Consider the following 17,156-nt stretch of genomic DNA (forward strand, 5'->3'; position numbering starts at 1 on the left):
TGTCCTAGGAGACAGATCCAAAAAAAATTCCTATGATTTATATCAAAGAGTGTTCTGTGCATGTTCTCTTCTAAGAGTTTTATGGTTTCAGGTATTACATTTAGGTCTTAAAACAATTTTGAGTTTATTTTTGTACATGGTGTGAGGAAATGTTCTAATCTCATTCTTTTGCGTTCTCTGTCTTTTATCCATTATATATTCTTGCCACCTTTGTCATAGATTAATTGACCATCAGTGTGTGGGTTTATTTCCAGGCTTTCTAGCCTGTTCCTTTCATCTCTGTGTATGTTTTTGTGGCAGTACCATTCTGTTTTATTACTGTAGCTTTGTAGTAGAGTCTACAGTCAGGGAGCTTGGTACCCCCAGCATTGTTTTTCCTCAAGATTGCTTTGGCAATTTGGGGTTTTTTATGATTCCATATAAATTTTAGGATTGTCCTTGTTCTGTGGAAAATGTCGTGGGTGTTTTGATAGGGATTGCATTAAATATATAGACTGCTTTGGGTAGTATGAACATTTTAACGTTAATTATTCCAATCTAAGAACATGGGATATCTTCCCTTTCTTTTTATCATCTTAAATACCTTTCATCAGTGTTTTACAGCTTTCAGAGAATAGGTCTTTCACCTCCTTGGTTAAGTTTATTCCCAAGTATTTTTTTGGATACAATTTTAAATAAGAATTATTTTTTTACTTTTGCTTTCTTATATTTCATTATTCGTGTATAGATATTCAAGAGATTTCTATATATTAATGTTGTATCCTGCTGCCCTGTTGAAATCATTTAATAGTTCTAATAGTTTTGTGTGGAGACTTTAGGGTTCTCTATATAGAGTATCATGTCATCTACAGATAGTGGCTGTTTTAATTTTTCCTTTCCAAATTCGATACATTATTTTCTTTTGCTTGTCTGATTACTGTGGCTAGGACTTCCAATACTATTATATATTAAAAAGAAGTAGAGAGAGGAGCAGGCATCCTTGTCTTGTTCCTGATTTTAGAGGAAAGGCTTTCAGCTTTCACCATTGAGTATGATGTTAGCTGTGGGTATGTCATAAATGGCTTGATTATTTTACAGTGTGTTCCTTTCATGTCAACTTTGATGAGAGTTTTTATCATAAATGGATATTGAATTTTTTCCATTGCTTTTCCTGCATCTATTGGTATGATAATGTGATTTTTATCTTTTTTGTTGTTGTTTATGTGGTGTATCACACTGATTGATTTGCAAATATTCAACCATCCTTGTGTCCCTGAATAAATCCCACTTGATCATAGTGTATTATCCTTCTCATATACTGTTGAGTTCAGTTTGCTAATATTTTGTTGAGAATTTTTACAACTATATTTATCAAGATATTGGCCTGAAATTTTCTTTTTTTGTGGTGTCTTTGTCTGGTTTTGGCATCAGGGTAATGGTGGCCTTGTAAAATGAATTTGGGAGTGTTCTGTCCACTTCAGTGTTTTGGAAATATTTTGAGAAGGATAGGTATTTTTTCTTCTTTATATTTTTGGTAGAATTTCTATGTGAAACTGACTGGTCCTGCACTTTTGTTTGCTGGAAGTTTTTTTTATTATAAATTAAATTTTACTTCTAGTGATCAGTCTGTTCAAATCGTCTGTTTCTTCCTGATTCAGTCTTGGCATGTTGTATGTTTCTATAAATTTGTCCATTTCTTCTAGATTGTCCAATTTGTTCACATATAACTGTTTCTAGTATTCCTTCTTATTAATTTTTATATCTCTTTTGCATCAGTTGTTGTTTCTCTTTTTTCATTTATTTTTTTTAGTGGGTCCTCTAATTTTTCTTCATTATAAACCTAGCTGAAGGTTTTGTATATCTTTTCAAAAAAACCAGCTCTTGGTTTCACTGATTTTTTTTTTTTTTTGGTCTGTATTATTTCCTCTCTGATCTCTATTGTTCCTATGTTTCTGCTGACTTTGCGCTTTGTTTGTTCTGTTTCCAGTTCTTCTAGCTGGTAGCTTAGGTTGGTTTTTTTTGAGATTTTTATTGTTTCTTTTTTTTTTTTGGTACTTGGGCCTTTCACTGCTGTGGCCTCTCCCATTGCGTAACACAGGTTCCGGATGCGCAGGCTCAGCGGCCATGGCTCACGGGCCCAGCCGCTCTGCGGCATGTGGGATCTTCCCGGACCAGGGCACGAACCTGTGTCCCCTGCATAGGCAGGCGGACTCTCAACCACTGCACCACCAGGGAAGCCCTTTTTATTGTTTCTTGAGGAAGGTCTATGTCACTTTAAACTTCCTTCTTAGAACTGCTTTTGCTGCATCCCATAGATTTTGGTGTGTTGTGTTGCCATTTTCATCTATCTCAAGGTATTTTCTGATTTCCTCTTTGACTTCTTTATTGACCCATTGGTTTTTAAGTAGCATGTTTAGTCTCTATGTGTTTGTGCTTCTCCCACTTTTCTTTCTGTAATTGATTTGTAGTTTCATACCTTTGTGGTTGAAAAAAGTGCTTGTCATGATTTCTGTCCTCTTAAATTTGTTGAGACTTGTTTTGTGCCCTAGCATGTGATCTGTCCTGGAGAATGTTCCATGTGCACCTGAAAATAATGTGGATTCAGCTGTTTTTGGATGGAATGTCCTCTAGATCTCTTTTAAGTCCTACTGGTCTATTGTGTCATTTAAGATACTGTTGCCTTATTGATTTTGTGTCTGGATGATCTGTCCATTGATGTCAGTGATGCATTAAAGCCCCATACTATTATTGTGTTATTGTCAGTTTCTCCCTTTATGTCTGTTAATATTTGCTTTCTATATTTAGGTGCTCCTGTATTGGGTGCATATATGTTAATGAGTATAATGTCCTCTTCTTGTACTGTTTCCTTTACATTATGTAATGCCCTTCTTTGTCTTTGTTATAACCTTTGTTTTAAAGTCTTTTTTTTTTGTCTGATATGAGTATTGCTACCCCCGCTTTCTTGGTATTCCCATTTGCATGAAATATCTTTTTCCATCCTCTAACTTTCAATCTGTGTGTATCTTTAGCTCTGAAGTGAGTCTTTTGTAGGCAGCAAATAGATGGTTCTTATTTTTTTAACCAATCAGCCACTCTGTGTCTTTTGATCAGAGCATTTAGCTTATTAGCATTTAAAGTAATTATTGATAGGTAGGTACTTATTTCCATTTTATTAATTGTTTTCCAGTTGTTTTTGTAGTTATTCTCTATTCATTTCTTCTTTTTATTTTTATATTTCTTTCTTTGTGTTTTGATGATTTTCTTTAGTAGTATGCTTGTGTTCCTTTCTTTTTAGTTTTTGTGTATCTATTGTAGATTTTTTATATGTCATTACCATGGAGTTCATATATGTTGACCTATAACTATATCTTCTTGTTTTAAACTGGTAGTCATTTAAGTTCAAATACAGTCTAAAAGCTCTATATTTATTGCTCTCCTCCCCCACTTTTTGTGTTTTTGACATCCTATTTTACATATACATGTTTATCCCTTAAGTGTTTATTGTGATTATAGTTGCTTTTATAATTTTTGTCTTTTAATCTTTGTTCTAGCTTATTTAAGTGTTTGATCCTTAGCCCTTACAATATATTTGCATTTTCTAGTGGGATTTTACCTTTCTTGTAGATGCTTACTTCTTTTCCACTTAGAGAATACCTTTTAACATTTCTTTTAGGGGTGGTTTAGTATTGATGAACTCTTTTGGTTTTTGCCTGTTTGAGAAGTTCTTTATCTATCCTTTGAATCTAAGTGATAGTCTTGTTGGGTAGAATACCTTAGGTTGCATATTTTTCCCTTTCAGCCCTTTGAATATATCTTTCCACCTCTCTGGCCTGCAAAGTTTCTGTTGGGTAGAATACCTTAGGTTGCATATTTCTCCCTTTCAGCCCTTTGAATATATCTTTCCATCCCTCCTGGCCTGCAAAGTTTCTGCACAAAAATCAGCTGATAGCTTTATGGAGGTTCTCTCATACATGACTCTGTTTTTCTTTTGCTGCCTTTAGAATTCTCTCTTTATCTTTAAATTTTGCTATTTTAATTATGATATGTCTTGGTGTGGGTCTGTTTGGGTTCATCTTGTTTGGGACACTCTGTGCTTCCTGTATGTGGATATCTGTTTCCTTCTTTAGGTTTTGGAAGTTTTCAGCCACAATTTTATCAAATACAATTTCAAGCCCCTTATCCCTCTCCTCTCCTTCTGGAACTCCTATCATGCAGATGTTGGTATGCTTGATGTTATCCCCCAAATCTCTTAAGTTGTTTTCATTTAAAAAATTTTTTTTTTCTTTTTGCTCTTCTGATTGAGTGATTTTCATTATCCTATCTTCCAGATCACTTATGTGTTCTTTGGTATCACTTGGTCTGCTATTCATTCCTTCTAGTGTTTTTTTTTTTTTTTTTTTTTTTGCAGTATGCGGGCCTCTCACCGTTGTGGCCTCTCTCGTTGCGGAGCACAGGCTCCGGATGCGCAGGCTCAGCGGCCATGGCTCACGGGCCCAGCCGCTCCGTGGCATGTGGGATCTTCCCAGACCGGGGCACAAACCCATGTCCCCTGCATCGGCAGGCAGACTCTCAACCACTGCGCCACCAGGAAAGCCCCCCTAGTGTGTTTTTTATGTCAGTTATTGAATCTTCATTTCTGATTGGGTTTCCTTTATATTTTCTTGTCCCTTGTTAAAATTCTCACTGACTGTGTTCATCTATTCTTTTCCTAATTCAGTTAGCATTCTTATTTACTAATGTTTTGAATTTTTTATCTGGTAAATTGTTTATCTCTGTTTCATTATTTTTTCAGGAGTTTTCCCTTGCTCTTTCAGTTGAGACCAGTTCTTCTGCTTTCTCAATCTGCTTAATGTCTTTAACTCTATGAATTTCAGTGAAACAATTACCTATTGCAGTATTGAAGTGATGTCCTTATGTGCAAGCATTCCTGCATGGACCATGTGTGCTCAGTGCTTTTGGTTGGAGAGCCCAATTTGACATGGAAGCAAGTCACTTCTTTCCTCAGGGTATGCTAGCAGTTATCACCTTAGTAGGAAGTGGACTGGAGATGGAGGGGCTAGGGCTGGAGCCAGGTGTGAGGCAGGGCTTCCCCTCTGCTCATTGGTCATCACTGCTCTTTTGGGGGTGGGGTCAGATCCCAAGTTGCTGGGGCAGAGGTCCTGAGGGTTGGGTCTGAGCTGGCTCTGTTCCTTTTAAATGTGTGCTTTCCCCTCCCCTCCACCATGACCCTAGCCCCAGAGGGGAGCAGTGCTTAAGCAAGAAGGGTACATGCAGGCTAAAAGAGGTGCTTTTTGATGTCTCTTTTTTTTTTCTCCTCTCCAGTTTGAGCATAGTAACAGCATTCTAGAGAAGATGGAAACTAGGAGACAGGAATATCATGGTTTTTGCCTGACATCACTATCTCACTGAAGCAGTGGGAAAGTAGGTGAAATTCTATACTTCAAACACTAAACATTTGCTATGGGGAGGCAATACAGGCCATTATTTTACAGAGGAATTTTGAAGGAACTTTACAGAGACTTGTTATCAGAAATTAAATATGACTGAGCCTGCCTTCTCCTAGTAATAAAATAATGCAGATTTATTTGAACAGAGAAAGGCAATTGAAATGTCAGGTACACAATTCTAAAATGTACTGTGAACAGTAGAGTTGGTAACAATTGTAAATTATCTAGTCTCTAACTAGTGTGAGGTATCCTTTTATCACAGAAAATAATGCGAAATTAAAGAGTGATAGTGGGAAATTCAAGGTTGTTTCAGAGGCCAGCTGAAAATGTGATGAGTTGGCTTATCTAAAAAGACTATATTTATTTTCAATACCATCTAGAGTAGATGCTCAGTAACAGATTTATCTCCATTACAGTTGGAGAGAGGTAAAGATACTCCTAGTTACGTTTGGGCCTTTTTCTTCTGTTGTGTGATTAATGCTATCCAACCTTAATGAGACCCTTACTATGACTTGATTGCTGTTTTTCATCTTTTGAGGATGCCTTTGACATTTAACAGAGTATGTTCTCCCAATTTTACTTTTTCCTCAAGTCCCCAAGCCATACACTCACTGTTGCTTTATTTGATACCCTTTATCCTGCTGAGGGACCATCACTTATGGATTGTACTAGCTTTTTCTAATCCAATAAAAATGGCCATTGATCTCTTCTTTGCTTGACCCTTTGCCTAGGGCAACTCTTTCACCTCTGATTCAGATCCCATCCCCTCCTGCCTTCTCTCTGATCTTGTTCACATCCTTAGTTTCTCCCTGTTCCACTGGCTCTTTGCCTCTACCTGCATTGAAACCAGAATTTCCACATTCCAACAATTTTTTTTCACCATTATTACTTCCATATGAGTGGTCTGTCTTCACTGACTTCTCTTATTCCCTTCATTTACAAAATTGAGTTTCCTCAGTTCTCTCAGTAATCAATTATTTTTTACTCCCCCACAATCTGGCTTCTGCCTTTTCAATATTTTATTGAAACTGTTCTCATCTAATGGACAAATGGAATAACCTCCATGTTGTGCCTGTAATGTTTGGCAGTATTGATCATTTCCCCCCACCCTCCCCAGAACTCTCTCCGTCTTTGGCTTCTGTGACATAGTCCTGTCTTGGTTATCTTCATAGTACCCAACCTTGCTCATTCCTTTTCCTTCTCCTCTGTACCAAATGTATGAAGTCATTCCTGAAGGTTTTATTATCAAATCTCTTCTCTAATTTGTTTTTTAATTTAAAATTAAATCCAATCTCCTAACCATAGACCCCAGGAATCTGCCTGTTCTGGTCCTGGCTTACTTTCTGACCTCAACTCACACTTCTCTTCTTTGGCATCAATATACTCCAGTCACTCTGGCCTTTCTTCGGTTCCAAGAACCACACATGCTGTTTCCTCCATGTGTGCTTAGTATTTACTGTACCTTGCTCTTCACATGCGTGACTCTTTTTTCAGGTGTAATTTTAAATGACTACCTTATAAAAAATAGGTCTGCTTTCTTGCTGCCCAGTGAAATAAGCTATAAAAAAAATAAGCTTGTACTAGGTGTCCTCTAGAGGTTGTTTTGAATCTTTAATTTGGTGATAGACATAAATGACCTAAGATGATAGAGTTGAAAGGCTGCTATAATGGCCATAGAGCAAAATACCTTCAAATATTCCCTTCATCAACTTTGTGTCCTTGACAGCTAGAATATAGTTGATGCACAGTGGATGCTTAATGAATAAATCAGTTATCATTGTGTGACTTAGGATAAGTCACCTCTCTTTGTACTTCATCTTTCATGTTTGTTCTTCAGCTTTGCTCTTTTATTTCTGGTGAGAAGTGACATAGAGAATCTAATCCTTTCAGGAACAGAAGTAACAAGTGTTAAAGAGGACACATTAACTCATACAACTGGGCACCATTTTCTTGCATGTCTGATTTAAGGGACTGCAATAGTTGACTTTTTAAACTTACTTCCAAGGAATAACTTTTAGGCAATAAGGAAAACAGATAAAAGGCTTTGACCTCTAAAGGCATATAGCTATGTATATTCTAGTTATTTACCTGACATATGTTATTTTAAATATTTTCTATGACTGTCTTATAAAATAAAGTAAAATACATTTCTGAGTTTCATTGTGTGAACCCAAGAATAAATATTTCAATTTTCTATCAGTGATTTTCCTACAGGAACAGGCTGTAAAATGAGTTCATCGCATTAAAAAAATACATCTAAGCAAAAGGAAATTTAGTTTCTGTTTTAAATATAGATTTAACTGTAATTCATTATGCTACAACTGCTTTGTAGCCACAAATAAATTAATTCTATGTGTTAGATACCATGACTGCAAAGAATTGTGCTTGAAAAAACAGTTCAACCCCAATAAAGATGTTAAAAACAATAATAATAAAATTTATATTATTGGAAAAAAAAACAGTTCAAAATTCTTATAATATTTCCCCACATAGTAAAAACATTTGCCAGTGTATTTTAGTTTTAATAAATTAGCAACAATACATCCTAACTTCTTTTTTTCTAAAGAATGATTTCATTCTTTTTGTAAGAAAAAGATACAAGCTCGTTATTAAAAGAATAGATAAGCAATACAGAAACATTTAATAATAATAATAAAATAGTTATTCAAGTGTAACCTCCCAGGGCTTCCCTGGTGGCACAGTGGTTGAGAGTTCGCCTGCCGATGCAGGGGACGTGGGTTCGTGCCCCGGTCCAGGAAGATGCCACATGCCGTGGAGCGGCTGGGCCCGTGAGCCATGGCCGCTGAGCCTGCGTGTCCGGAGCCTGTGCTCTGCAATGGGAGAGACCACAACAGTGAGAGGCCCATGTACCGGAAAAAAAAAAATAAAAAAAAAGTAACCTCCCAGAAAATACTATTACCAATATTATGCAGATGACTCTCTAGTTATCTCTTTTTTCTTTTGCGGTACGCGGGCCTCTCACTGTTGTGGCCTCTCCCGTTGTGGAGCACAGGCTCTGGACGCGCAGGCTCAGCAGCTGTGGCTTATGGGCCCAGCCGCTCTGCGGCATGTGGGATCTTCCCGGACCGGGGCACGAACCCGCGTCCCCTGCATCGGCAGGCAGACTCTCAACCACTGTGCCACCAGGGAAGCCCTAGTTATCTCTTTATATAAGACTTGAATTAACTTATTTTGAGCCATAACATAAACTCCTATTTACCAACTGAATGTTGTGTTCTGTGTATATATATTATATTTATAGGCATATGTGTGAGTGCATACACACACACACACTAACTTTCTATGTACATATATATCAATGTGCATAAATATATGTATAATTTTAAATGTATATAAAAATATTAGAGAGATGGGCTTAATATGTGCATATGTGCTACTTATGGTCAAGATACTTACAAAATTACTAAAAATAGTTTCACTAATTGGAATGTGATCTATAAAAGGGACTATTGATTTTTAACGTTTTTGTGGTTCCCATTTTTATGTAAACTGATTCGTTTAGATTTGTTATGCTATCTTTATTTTATTTCCAATTAATAGCAGTTCATAATCTGACTAACAGAACTTAAAAAACTCTGGCTTAAACAAATTAAGGGGTTCTCTTTCACTTGCGAGAAAGAGTCTTGATGGAGGCAGTCTAGAATGTTATGGAGGCCCTATTGTGTCCCCAGAATTCAGACCCCTCTGAGCTTTCTCAAACTCTCTTCTTAGAGTATGATACTGTTCAAGTTTGCAAATTGCCTGCTGGAGTTCAGCCACCAGGTTTGCATTTCAATCTGTAAGTAAAAGGATGACGAAGGGCAAAATGGGACACATCAGCTGAATCGGTTGTTTTCTTTTGAGGAACTTTCTTAAAACTCCTTCCACCAATTTACACTGCATGGGTTTGAAATGTGTCGTGAGGTCATTCCCGGATGCTAAGGAAGGTGATTCTCTTAGTAAAGAAGAAGTGGAGAAAAGATAGTGAGTATGCTAGTAGTGGACTCTGCCGCAGATACTTCCCTAATAGTTTCTGGCAAAGATCAACTTGATTTTTTTCTTAGGTGGAGATCGAATTATTCTTTTCGTTGGTTTTATATATTTCTTCAGAAGTTTCATGTTATGAGCAGATTGACAAAAAAAAGTTGATGAGGTTGTTTTAGCTTTCTGTGAGCTGATTTTGAGGATAAACAAAATTGCAAGTATCTTTTAATCTGAAGCATTTAAAAAACCTCCCTTGTAGTTCTTGAGGCAGACACTGTAGTTGGTTGACGCAATGCCTCTTTCCCTCTGCCTACACTTCTTTCTGTCTTTTCTATAGAGTTTGGAAAGCTGAACACTGTTTCCCCATCTTTCTTGCTGGTACGGCTGGAAAGCTTGCACAGTTCTGGCCACTAGACATAGGAAGAAGTTTGCTAGGAATGTGCCCAAGAAAGCTTTGCTTTCTCACTATAAAAGAGAAAACTCCTTTCTCATTTTGCCATAAGCACAGCTCTGATGTTGGAAACCTGAGCAGCCATCTTGAGAGCATGAGGGACCATGAATGAAGGAAAAGCCTAGGTAACCACAGAGTTGAGCCCTAACATGGTTGAGTCACTGGACCAAGGCCTATGTTAGAACCTAGATGCCTTGTTAATACGAGAAAATATTTGTCACTGTAAGATTTTCCTTATTTTCTGGTAAACGCTCAATTTATGCAGTATCCATTTCTTCACTGACTCAAATTAAGGTTCTTTTGTTTTTGAGACTTTGGCTTGGTTTGGAGTTGTAATTAAAAGCCCCTAGGGGGAATGCTTCATCTGTCTGTACCATGCATGAGATACATAAAAGTGTGTACTCAGGTTACCTGATTTGAACTCTGTGGTTTTATGTTGTCAGAGAGACTTGAGTTTGAAGCCAGGATTTAATCTTGAGGAATTAAATTTAAAATAGGAATAATAATGACTACATCATGGTTATTTTGTGACATTAAATACCATAATATGGGATTACATATTACACAAACCTTGGCTTTCTCCTGGAGTACTTCAACAAAGACAGGATTTATCTTTTCCTTTCTGAGTTTAAGTTTTCTGAGATGCGTTCATTTTGCATTGGGATCATGGAATTGGGCAACTCAAAGAAGACGAATACTCACATCCCACTTCTATTAATTGTGAACTTGGGCTCGTTATTTGATCTTTCTGACCCTCTGTTTCTTTGCCTTCATTAAAGGGCATAGCAGCACTTATTCTCAACTAAATTAGACGATGCACATGAAAACTCCTAGTCCTTGGCATGCTATTGGGCAATCAGTAGATGTTACTTTTTCTTCTGATTCATTTGTGCTTGCTACTTAAAATTATGTTTTAGAGTGAATGTTCCATATTTTTAAATAAAGATTACTTTTGATACTTTCTAATGACTTAAGAGAAAGTAAAGAAGTGACAATAAACTAAACACACTGAATGGTTGGGAAATATGTTCTCTTGAACTCTATATTCTCATTGACCAAAACCATGTTACATAGATTATCAAATTCAAAGTAATTGCAGAGCTATAAACATAATACTGGCATATGAAATACCATCACATTAATAATTCTTTAATACACTTCAATGTTCTTCCAGTTACTATCCAGAAACTCCATTGCTGATGAAGGGTAGTTTTCTAAGAATGCTCATTTGAATTTTATGACTGATTTTTTTATATTGAGTTTTAAAATAGGCTTTTTTTTCATGTATTTTTTTCAGTGACCATCAGTAGCGACTCTGTTTTGAAGAGATAGTACATTTACTAACATCATTGGCATAATTTTAATCTCCTAATTCTTTTGTTTAATTACATACTTCTAGCCACACTGGTGTGTGAATAACCGTAGTATAGTTTTAGAAATTTTTTGACACTAATTTATAAGGAATATATTATTGCAAGACCAAATCTGTATTCTTCTTTGGACTTTCTTTATAACTTTAGGAAAATAGTGTAACCTTTGTTTTTGTCCCAACCATGTCTTACTGAAATCTGATCCTCCTTTTGACAAGCCAGCAAAGCTATAGTTTGCTATTATAATGCTCCTAAAAATACCATACTCATTTAAAGCCACAGAACTGTGCTCACTACAGTCAATGCTTAAATATGGAAGGAGTGTAACTCTCCCATTGTCACAATATTGCATCTTTCCCACATTGTGGGGCATAAATATTTCCAGCAGGAATTGGAATTTAGTGTCAGCACTTTTCCCAACTATGACTTAGCAGTGATCAGTATTCTTGCTTTGTAGGCTGGGAGAAAAGTGCTTCTTTGTCCTTATCTGTTCTGACAATTTGATATATTTAGGTTTATCTCATGAATATCATTTGGTGATATTTTTGGTGTTTAGTAAAAATAGATGTTTTTCAGCTGTACAGAGCTATAGTTTATAATAAACTTTATATTGCAATGTTCAAGGAAGAAATTATGATGAATTGAGACCATTCTCTGCCTGAAAACCAAATCTCACCATGTTATACTTTTCCTCATTTAACCTTGGAGGGGAAGTTGTATCCACCATTTGGGATTATCTCACCTGACTATTCTTAGCTCCAGAAGTTTTCATCAGCAGCTTGATGAAAAATACTTAGTAAGCATCTTTTGTTAATGGTACTTTATATGAGTGAATCAGCCTCTAACCTTTGAATGCTCATGATTATTGGCAGGGAAACTAAGATGGTTTGGAGCGATGCAAAGTCCTTTCCAAGCACACCCAAACTGTTTAACTAAGATTTGACTATGATGTTGTGAGTAATCTGACTCAGTAATAGTTGAAACAATATGATGACAATTAAAATCCCAGCCCAGAAGCTCAACTTGTTATTTTTTAGGATTCAAAAGGTACAGTCAATAAATGTGTTATTTAATATATATTTAAAGCCTTGTTTTGCAGAAGACCACGTACACTGTAGAAAGCTCCTCTAACACTGCTGAGATGGGAAAGGGCCACACGATATACCCACTCAGAGGACCAACTCTCTTTCCTTCCATAAACCTTAATGGCCTTTCTTAGGACCAACTTAAAATAAGGAAGAGGTTTATTTAAGTTTTAGGGACAGTACAAACCTATGGATCTGATTCTGTGATTAAGGGAATGAGCACTCATCTAAATAGTAAGATCTATGTAGGTTGAAGGAAGGCAAATAGGGTTGCTTGACCAAAAATTTGTTCTCAACCTGTCTGCCAAAGTTTCTGAAATTTTCACAGTTGGCAAGACTCTTGTAAGAGTCTTCATTTCAGCTTGTACTGAGATTTGGCATAGGCCTTGAAATTTAGACTACACCTGCTGTTTGGTTTTAGCATCAGGCTCAGGAAGATTAATTTGCTGAATGCCATTTCTGTGTCATTTCTGGCAACCTTGAACTTGTGCGGAATTACTTGGATTACCATCATATTATGGTACACCTAATCAGTTTAACAGTAATACAAAGTATGCCATTTGTTTTGATTATGAAAATCTGAACATATGTTTATTATTTTAAGTTTTTAATTGCAGTAAAATATACGTAACATAAAATTTACTGTCTTAACCATTACGTGTACAGTTCAGTAATGTTAAGTACACTTACATTGTTGTACAACTACCTTAGTCCATTTGGGCTGCTACAACAGAAATTTATTTCTCACAGTTCTGGAGGCTGGGAAGTACAAGATCAAACCACAGGCAGATTCAGTGTCTTATGAGGACCCACTTCCTGGTTCATAGACTGCCTTTGTGCCTTTGTGCTCTGTCCTCACATGGTGAAAGGAGCAGGATGGCTCTCTTGGTCCTCTTTTAGAAGGGCACTAATCCATTCATATGGCCTCCACCCTTATGACCTAATTATGCTTCCCAAAGTTCTACCTCCTAATATTATCACATTGAGCATCAGGTTTCAACATAGGAATTTCAGATCATAGCAGCAACCAGTCTCCAGAACGCTTTTCATCTTGCAAAACTGAAACTCCATACTCATTAAACAACTCCTTATCTTCTCTTCCCCTTGTCTCTGGCAACCACCATTCTACTTTTGTCTCTAAGAATTTGACTACTCTGGGTACCTCATGTAAATAGAATGACAGTATTTGCAGGGTTTTTTTTGAATGGCTTATTTCATTTAGCATAATGTCCTCAAGGTTCATCCATATTGTAGCATGTGATAGAATTTCCTTCCTTTTTTTAGGTTTAATTATATTACATTATATGTTTATACCACATTTTATTTATCCATTCTTCTGTGGCTGGACACTTGGGTTGCTTCACATTTTAGCTGTTGTGAATAATGCTGCTATGAACATGCATGTAAAAATATCTCTTTGAAAAACTCACTGCTTTGAATTCTTTTGGGTGTACACCCAGAAGTGGAATTGCTGAATCATATGTTAATTCTATTTTTAAATTTTTGATGAACTGCCATATTGTTTTCTGTAGCCACTGCATCATTTTACATTCTAATCTAACAATATACAAGGTTCCAATTTCTCCACATCCTTGCCAATGGTTGTTATTTTCTGTTTTCTTTTTCTTTTAATATAGTAGCCATCCTAATGTGTGTGATGTAGTATCTTATTATAGTTTTGATTTGCATTTCTCTAATGACTATTGATGTTGAGCATTTTTTCTTCTGCTTGTTGGCCATTTATATATCTTCTTTGGAGAAATGTCTTTTCAAGTCCTTTGCCCATTTTTAATCAGGTTGTTTGTTTTTCTGTTGTTGAGTTATAAGAGTTCTTTACATATTCTGGATATTAACTCCTTATTAGATATATGATATATAAATATTATTTCCCATTCTGTGGGTTGCCTTTTTATTTTGTTGATTGTGTCTCTTGATGCACAGAAGTTTTAAAGTTTGATGTAGTCCAGCTTATTTATTTTTTGTTTTCGTTGTTGCCTATGATTTTAGTGTCATATCCATGAAATCATTGCCAAATTCCATGTCATGAAGCTTTTCCTCTATGCTTTCCTCTAAGAGTTTTATAGTTTTCACTCTTATGTTTAGGTCTTTGATCAATTATGTGTTAATCTTTGCATATGATGCAATACAAGTGTTCAACTTAATTCTCGCATTCTTTATTGTTTTGCATATGAATATTGATATCCAGTTTTCTTCATTCTTTATTCTTTCGCATATGGATATCTAGTTTTCTCAATACTATTTGTTAAAAAGACTGTCCTCTATCCATTGTATAATCTTGGCACATTTGTCAAAAAACACTTGACCATATAGGTTTATTTCTGAGCTCTCTATTATATTCCATCATATATCTTGCTTTATGCTGTTACCACTCTGTTTTGATTACTGTAACTTTGTAATAAGTTTTAAAATTGGGATGTGTGAGATTTCCAACTATTTCTTTTTCAAAACTGTTTTGACTATTCAGAATTTCTTAAGATTCCATATGAATTTAAAATGGAATTGTCCATTTCTACAAAAAATGACATTGGGATTTTGATAGAGATTGCATTAATCTGTAGATCACTTTGGGTAGTATTGACATTTTAATAATATTAAGTCTTCCAATCATACACACATGATGTGTCTTTTTTTTTTTTTTTTTGCGGTATGCGGGCCTCTCACTGTTGTGGCCTCTCCCGTTGCAGAGCACAGGCTCCGGACGCACAGGCTCAGCGGCCATGGCTCATGGGCCCAGCCGCTCCATGGCATGTGGGATCTTCCCGGACTGGGGCACAAACCCATTTCCCCTGCATCGGCAGGTGGACTCTCAACCACTGTGCCACCAGGGAAGCCCACATGATGTGTCTTCTTTAATTTCTTTTAGTGTTTTGTAGTTTCCAGTGTACAAGTCTTTTGCCTTGTTGGTTAAACTTATTGCTAAGTATTTTATTCTTTTTGGTCTATTGTAAATTGAATTGTTTTCTTAATTTTCCTTTCATATTATTCATTGCTAGTGTGTAGAAATGCAATTGCTTTTTGAGTGTTGATTTTGTATCGTGCAACATTGCTGAATTCATTATTTGTTCTAAGAGGATTTTTTTGTAGCTGAACATTCATTTTTAAAAACAGGTAAATATTTTAGAGCTAACTTAGACTGAAAAGTCTCATGTGATTTATACTTTGAAGTATACGTGTATATTAGTGTAAGCATAAAATGCTACAATAAGGCAAATTGTGAAGGTTTTTAATTTTATTACCAAAAATATTTATTAAAAATTTCCAAATAAATTTTGAAGTACATTGAAATATAATAGGTCTATTAGGAGTAATTGCATTAATTAATTAGCTTAGGAATACATTATATTCTTTTTGAACCCGCAAATGTTTATATAATTTTAAAAATAGTAAAAGGCAGAATATAGAGATTTCAATATATGTGATTTCATAATTCTAATTTTAAAAAAATTAAACGTGAAGATTTCACTTTGAAAGTCTTTACATCTTTTAAGCAAATATGACAAAGAATATCAACTTTGCACTTCAACATTTCACAAGGAGGGAAGCCTTCCAAATCACATAGAAGATTTGTGATTAATTCTCTTCAATCCAGATATTATAAGGAATATAAAAATGTATGAAGAAAAGAACACAGTTATAGAGAAAATTGAGGTATGCTCTAAATACCTTTTATTTATTTATTTATTTATTTGTCACTGCAAAGTGACAATCTGTTTAGGATTACAGATGTGAAATTGGGTGATCTCAGGAGCAATGTGGTAACTCTCTATGCTAAGAAATTATCCTTCCTGGATTATAATGTTGAACTTTTAATTTACCATTAAAAATTTTAGTAATAAAATTATATTAATAGCTAAATTGCTTAATAAAACCTCAGATTTATTACTGTATCACATACATTCACTATAGAGTTAAAATATTCATTTTGGTCTTTTTTAATCTTGACCAAATATTGATTTTTAACAGCCCTCATTCAGCATTGGCCAAATTTTGCAGTTGGTTTACTTCTATCTTATGTGGATAGGTGTGTTTAACTGTGTTACAGAAGTGAGCTCCAAGACTAGAAGCCAGAGTGGCTAAATTTGATGATGTTGTTGAACATTAAAAGAAAGGGGGTGCTATGAGGAAGGTTGAGGATGGTGTATATGATGTGTCCCATGATAGAACAATAAAAGGGAAAAGGTAAATTTTATTTACTTTACAGTTTGTCTAGGACTGGTCCTTAGGCTCACAGCAATTGATACATTCAAGTATGACACTTTAGGAAACAAAACAATATATGCTAGGAAATTTGTTCCTTTATCAGACAATGCTAAATTTATCATTGATATAAAAGATAACTGTGCTGTATTATAATAGGTTTTATTTAATTGAAAGGAAATGCCTAGCTACCTCAGGGAATTACAAAATGAATTAATAAAAATTTTAGACTTTGAATTTAAAATTTAAGTCAAGTTCTGTATAAATGCTAGATTTCCATAGTGTATATGATGGTCATGCAATAAAAATTTTAGCACTATAAAAATTAATGTAATTTTACATGGCAACAATACATAATTCCATTACCTAGCTTAATATGGTATTTTAATCAAATTAGATAGTTGATATCCTTTGCAGTGTGCTATCTCACAGAGGACATTTTACAATAAAATATGAAGAACATGGTGTTTTGATTCTTAACCAATTTATCCATTACATGGTGTCAACACTCCTTTATCCCTAGCATGAATACATGTGTAAGCATGCACACAGATATATACAGAAGGCAGACAGACCACACACACACACACACACACACACACACACACACACACACACACAC

General features: G+C 35.5%; 1 protein-coding gene across 2 annotated transcripts in view; it reads left to right on the top strand.

The window, feature by feature from the left end:
• KCTD8 (potassium channel tetramerization domain containing 8) overlaps positions 1-17,156 on the top strand; it is a 255,935-nt gene that overhangs the window by 56,351 nt on the left and 182,428 nt on the right. Inside the window, exon 4 of one of the 2 annotated variants that reach the window (XM_029234536.1) lies at positions 9,682-9,693. The exons of the other annotated variant lie outside the window; for it this stretch is intronic. Coding sequence (XP_029090369.1) covers positions 9,682-9,693 — 12 coding nt within the window. The remainder of the gene's footprint in view (positions 1-9,681; positions 9,694-17,156) is intronic. 2 annotated transcript variants of the gene reach the window in all.

Source organism: Monodon monoceros, unplaced genomic scaffold (assembly GCF_005190385.1).
Source record: "Monodon monoceros isolate NGI ecotype Baffin Bay Population unplaced genomic scaffold, NGI_Narwhal_1 Super_Scaffold_20, whole genome shotgun sequence".
NCBI lineage: Eukaryota > Metazoa > Chordata > Mammalia > Artiodactyla > Monodontidae > Monodon > Monodon monoceros.